This window comes from Chaetodon trifascialis, chromosome 17 (genome assembly GCF_039877785.1).
Source record: "Chaetodon trifascialis isolate fChaTrf1 chromosome 17, fChaTrf1.hap1, whole genome shotgun sequence".
NCBI classification, from domain to species: domain Eukaryota; kingdom Metazoa; phylum Chordata; class Actinopteri; order Chaetodontiformes; family Chaetodontidae; genus Chaetodon; species Chaetodon trifascialis.
The window spans coordinates 12,264,072-12,270,298 of NC_092072.1; the positions used below are offsets into that span (position 1 = coordinate 12,264,072).

The 6,227-nt window shown below is 45.3% G+C and overlaps 1 protein-coding gene across 1 annotated transcript; it reads left to right on the forward strand.

The window, feature by feature from the left end:
• Positions 1-3,440: 3,440 nt before the first annotated feature.
• Positions 3,441-4,784, forward strand: LOC139346249 (lens fiber membrane intrinsic protein-like). The gene is made up of 4 exons (XM_070985236.1): positions 3,441-3,615; positions 4,091-4,240; positions 4,330-4,464; positions 4,723-4,784. Exons 1-4 carry the CDS (start codon positions 3,441-3,443, stop codon positions 4,782-4,784), a joined length of 522 nt encoding a protein of 173 aa, XP_070841337.1.
• The last annotated feature ends 1,443 nt before the right edge of the window (positions 4,785-6,227 follow it).

Below are 6,227 nucleotides of genomic sequence, written 5' to 3' on the forward strand. Positions count from 1 at the left end.
AGTGACATAGTCACCCCAGCGTGTCCTGGGTCTTCCCCGGGGCCTCCTCCCGGTGGGACATGCCTGGAACACCTCCCTAGGGAGGCGTCCAGGGGGCATCCGATAGAGATGCCCAAGCCACCTCAGCTGACTCCTCTCGATGCGGAGGAGCAGCGACTCTACTCTGAGCTCCTCCCAGGTGACAGAGCTCCTCACCCTATCTCTAAGGGAGCGCCCCGCCACCCTGCGGAGGAAACTCATTTCAGCCGCTTGTATCCGGGACCTCGTTCTTTCGGTCATGACCCAAAGTTCATGACCATAGGTGAGGGTAGGAACGTAGATTGACCGGTAAATCGAGAGCTTCGCCTTTCGGCTCAGCTCCTTCTTTACCACGACAGACCGATACAGCGACCGCATTACTGCAGCCGCTGCACCGATCCGCCTGTCAATCTCACGTTCCATCCTTCCCTCTCTCGAGAACAGGATCCCAAGATACTTAAACTCCTCCACTTGAGGCAGGAACTCTCCCCCAACCTGAAGGGAGCAAGCCACCTTTTTCCGGTCGAGAACTATGGCCTCGGACTTGGAGGTGCTGACTCTCATCCCAGCTGCTTCACACTCGGCTGCGAACCGCCCCAGCGCATGCTGAAGGTCCTGGCTCGAGGTAGCCAACAAGACAACATCATCCGCGAAAAGCAGAGATGAAATCTGCCGGCCCCCGAACCGAACCCCCTCCGGCCCCTGGCTGCGCCTAGAAATCCTGTCCATAAAAATGATGAACAGAACCGGTGACAAAGGGCAGCCCTGCCGGAGTCCAACATGCACCGGGAACAGGTCCGACTTACTGCCGGCAATGCGGACCAAGCTCCTGCTCCGGTTGTACAGGGACTGTACAGCCCTCAACAGAGGGCCTCCAACCCCATACTCCTGGAGCACCTCCCACAGAATGACGCAAGGGACACGGTTGAATGCCTTCTCCAAGTCCACGAAGCACATGTGGACTGGTCGGGCAAACTCCCATGAACCCTCAAGCACCCTGTGGAGGGTATAGAGCTGGTCCAGTGTTCCACGGCCAGGACAAAAACCGCATTGTTCCTCTTGAATCCGGGGTTCGACTATCGGCCGGATTCTCCTCTCCAGTACCCTGGAATAGACTTTACCAGGGAGGCTGAGGAGTGTGATCCCCCGATAGTTGGAACACACCCTCCGGTCCCCCTTTTTAAAAATCAAATCATCAATTATATCAGACCGTGGTCCAAAAAATCAAAAAGTATAAGAATAGTATAAAGTGTCAGTAGTTGCAGTAGCAGTTTGCAGGTAGTCAGACAGGCTATGATGACCGGTAAAGTGAGGCAGGGAATGAAGTGACTACTGTGTGTAGACATTAGACATGTTATTCTACCCTATGATACAGTGAAACATGGAAATGGTCATGTTAATCCAGCCTGTCTCACTGATGCTGACTTGTTCAGGAGTCATCCAGTGTCACATCGACTCCTCTGTTGCCCTGGACTTGGGCCAGAGGTGCCAGCAACAGCACTATGTGGACTTGCTTAGCATGACACTGGCTTCTCTTACAGCGATAATTTTTTAGGCAAATTTATACAAGGAGGAGAAACAGAGCCTTCTTGAGACATTCATACAACTGGAAGCTGCCCAGCACACAGTCTAATCTGTTCCCCAAGTACCTCCACTGGAGTAGTTAGCCCTTGCTCAAGGGCACCTCAGTGAGGGTCACTTCCCTAACCTTTAGACCACCACCACTGCCTACGGTATCTGTCTTTTCTCTTTATTGATTATTTTTTCTCACGTATGCACTCAAACACATGCAGACAATCTCACACACTCATACTTTCTGACCCCTGTTGTTACAGTGTATACTGTGATATAAACTGTGGTTTTGTATGTTAATCTTTTGTCTATTTAATGCAAGACTGGAAAAGTTCCCATTTAGTTGTTGCATGTGTGGTAGAAACAGAGAGAGAGAGAGAGAGAGAGAGAGAAAGCATGCTTATGTGTTTTTTTTCCTCTGTTTGTGTCAGTCCGTCACATTAGTTCTAGATAGTTTTTAAATATTCATCTCAATATAATCTCAAGATAGCGCCCAGGATATAAAACATACATTATATATTATTATATATTATTATCTTAGTGAAGACAAGCCTATAGTCGAGGGAGAGAGACAGCGCGTGTATAGTGCGCTCCCTCTATATGTGTCCCTCCACACCACCACAGTGTGACAGCACTGAAAGAAAAATGTGTGTTTCAGCATGTCGCATTGACACAGACAGTCCTGCATACCTCTGCATATCCCCAGTTCTAGAGCACACCATTTACAAACAAACAAAACCCCCCAAAAAAGAAACCTGGACCGCCACCCCTCGTCTAAGGCCCCACTAACGCCACGCACACACTCAAATGTACAGAGTCACATGCACTGTGGCCCCTACGGTGTCTCATTCCACACAGGGAGACTGATTGTTGCAAAGGATTTTGCTTTCATCAACAGAAAAACGAGGGGACAACTTTTGTGGTTGTAGTATTGTCCGTGACTCTCTCTCTTTCCCCCCCAAGTGAGAACCAGCTCTCTCTCTCTCTCTTTTCCCCTCCACCTGTTGCTATCTTTACCTCAGAGAGTTGGACAGTAGAGAGGGTGCATTTCCAGAAACAAGGTAAGGGATCAATTTTCAGGCTGTTTTTGTGTACCCGTGTGTATGCTAGAGCAATACATTTTAACTTTTGATGACTGTGATCAGACAAAGGCTTGCAGAATCAGATAAAACCTCATTACTGCTGAAGAAGCACTGCTGTGACATGAGGATTGGGAAGGGGAACAACAACAAACTGCAACATTATAGCTTTCACTGTGGTGCTTTTGCTTGCGTCTGCTCATCTAACAGTGATGTTTTCAGTGAAGAAGAGGTAAATATGTTCCACTTTGCTTCATTTAACAAAGCAAGGGGTTAAAGCAGCTATGAATGTGCTCGCTAAATGTTCATATGTAGAGTAACACTCTCACTTTGCTAGTTTCTTATTTCTGTGGTTTTCCTCATTGTGGAATGACTTGTGATTGGCTGGCTTCATATCAAACAGAGCTTCTAATGTAGTAATCATTTGACTGATTCGATGGATCCTTCTGTTTTAAGGTGTTGAGGAGCTTGTATGAACACATGGAGTGCTAACACACTTTTAAACATATGCTGTGTTACATATCGCACCACATCAGGAACCCATTTAATTGGTTTATTCTAGCAATTATATTTTCAACCTCTAAAGTTGCAGGTCTTGAGATAGTATGTATGTATGTACACTGTAGTGCAAAATGTGTTAACTTTGACTTGACATGCTGCCTCTGTGTGAACAAAACACGATTTTCCAGTATCTGCAGTTCCATTAACATCCATGGTTTTTCCTCACTATGTTACAGTCGCTCTGCAGAGGCCCCGTTATCTCAGCTCAAGATGTACAGCTTCATGGGAGGGGGCCTGTTCTGTGCTATTGTTGGTAATATCCTGTTGGTGGTCTCCACTGCAACGGACTACTGGATGCAGTACCGTCTCTCTGGGAACTATGCCCACCAGGGTCTGTGGAGGTACTGCATGTCCAACAAGTGCTACATGCAGACTGACAGCATAGGTAAGACACTTGGGGTGTCTTTCTGCCCAAGATAAACGATCAGGACAAATCAGGATTGCATTTCTCTGAGGGGATTTTCACACAGGTCTCACAGACTATGAGCCCCTGCCTACAGTTTATGCAGTGTATATTTGAGCACCAGCTAATGCAAGAGACACACATAAAAAGAGCTGTATTCTTATCTATAGTTGGATTGTGTTAAATTTGCAAAGAGCTAAATGGTTACATTGAAGGGCAAAATGGTGAACTGGATAGACCGAGTGTCCCTGAGCTAAAAACTACAATCATATCTGGAGAGAAGATAAAATTTCTGTTCACGGAACAATAAATGGACACTTATAAAGGGGAAACTGAATCACTTTTATTTTCTGCATTGAAAGGATCCTGACAGATGTCATGTCAGCATTAATTAAAAGGCAATTAAGGACGTTTTTAAGGAAGACGTGTTTGACGATTTCTACCTGTTTCCTTCCAGCTTACTGGAATGCCACCAGGGCGTTCATGATCCTTTCAGGGATGTCGTGCTTCGCAGGCATCATTGCTGGCATCATGTCCTTCTCTCACTTCTCCTCCTTTGAAAGGTTCAACCGCTCCTTTGCTGCAGGAATCATGTTTTTTGTCTCCAGTGAGTCTTGTTTCCTCTGAATGGACACACGCATACACTTACTCTTACATTAACCACAACTGACATGCACCTCCCTCTCTCCCTCTCAGCTTTCTTTGTTCTGCTGGGTATGGCCATTTATACTGGAGTGACAGTCAACTTCCTGGGCAGGCGCTTCGGTGACTGGCGCTTCTCCTGGTCCTACATACTGGGCTGGGTGGCCATGCTCATGACCTTCTTTGCAGGTGAGAAAGGGCAAAGGATGAGGACAATGGACAAACCTCATTATTATACAGCAAAAACCACAGAACGTACTGTCAAATATTCTAGAAAATGACATGTTTATTTATATTTACAGTATGAATGGAACCCTAATATATTTCAAAGGAGAGTTTTGACTCCAAAACAATTTTTTTTATCACAGTGATCTTTGGGGACGAGTATTTCGAGTAGACCTATTGAATGTAATTTTGCACCAAATGCATCTCCTCTGTCTATTGCAGGTATTTTCTACATATGTGCCTACAGAATGTGTGAATGCAGGAGAGGAAACAGCCCACGCTAGAGGGAAAGAGATAGTTTGTCTAATAAAAAAAATAAAAAAGAGGACAATGCTACTTTAAATTGAGGACAAACTTCAGGCAGTCTGGACTGATCTACTGAAGAGATGACGTCTGATGCTGCTCCTGGAGGCCTCTGACGGTCTGCTGAACATGCTTTCCTAAAGTCACCTTCTTGCAGTATGGATTGTTTTTAGGAATGACGATAGCACAGAGAAAAAACAAACTTAATAAAGTGATTCACATGTCTAATTAACGTCACAGGATACTGGTGTTATTTAACTTTCTTTATCAAATTATTTGGACACATTCATTAAAGTCGGTCCTCAGATTTTAGTGTGATTTTTGCAGCTGTACTTAGAGGCTACCAGAAGGTGGCAGCACTGAAGTACACCGCTACTGTAGGAGGATGAAGGATGTAGGCATTGCATTACATACAGATTGAATCAGGATCAAATATCTGGTTGCAGACTGTTGAGAAACATCGATCATTTATCATTTACAGTCATAATCCTCCAACTCACAGGAGACACTATAGTGGCAGGTAACACATGCTGTGGAAAAGTATAGAATGCAGAAATATTAGCCCACACTGCAGAGAACAATACACCAAAAGTACACAGTACATGAAGCTATTAAATTTGGTCCTGCTTCAGTACTTCTGACAAGGAATACCCCAAACATATTGTTAAATGTTGTTCTTTATTAAGTTCTCGTTCATGGGAAAGAGTTTGGCCTCTGGCAGCCAGCGTGATCTTCCACAACATGTTTGTTGACGTCCCCCTGAGTGCACTCAAGCACAGACAGCACTTGGAAAATTGGTGGGAGGCTGTTTGTGTTTGTTTGCACAACAGGCTACACGGAACCTGAGAAGAAGATCATGTTCCTAGACCGGGGTACAAGGGTGGGGTCTGCAGCCACTGATTGTTCCTCTGCCCCTGTCTTTAATAACGGCTTCCTCCTTCGTGGTGCTCCTTCTTTCCTCGCCATCAGCTGGGAGGTTGAGGAGCAGTAGCAGCTGAGGTAATGAATGCTTTGGCTACTTGGTGACGCAGAAACAATGAGAGAAATGTAAACAGTCACTGGACAGATCCCTTGATCCAAGTTTCCATACTTGGTCCCTGTGGCTGCTGTGAAAAGATAAGCTCTGTAATATTGTGTGCTTTTTCTCCAGATGCTTTCATAACCTGCTCCAAAGCTTTCACTGAGGCCAGGTCTTAATAACCAGTGGGATAACTTGGCAGATTTTCATATTTTAGAAAATCAGATAATGCTGAGTAATATTTACTGACTGCAGAAGTACACTGGGAAGTTTCACAGCGCCGGGGCTGTAAAAACTGAGGAAGTGAGGATGGCGATGATAGTTTCATTCATCCGTCCCTTCACAATGAGCAAATTGTGGATTTTTGAGAAGGATTATATGGAAAGATTGAAAAGTATTAGTAGCT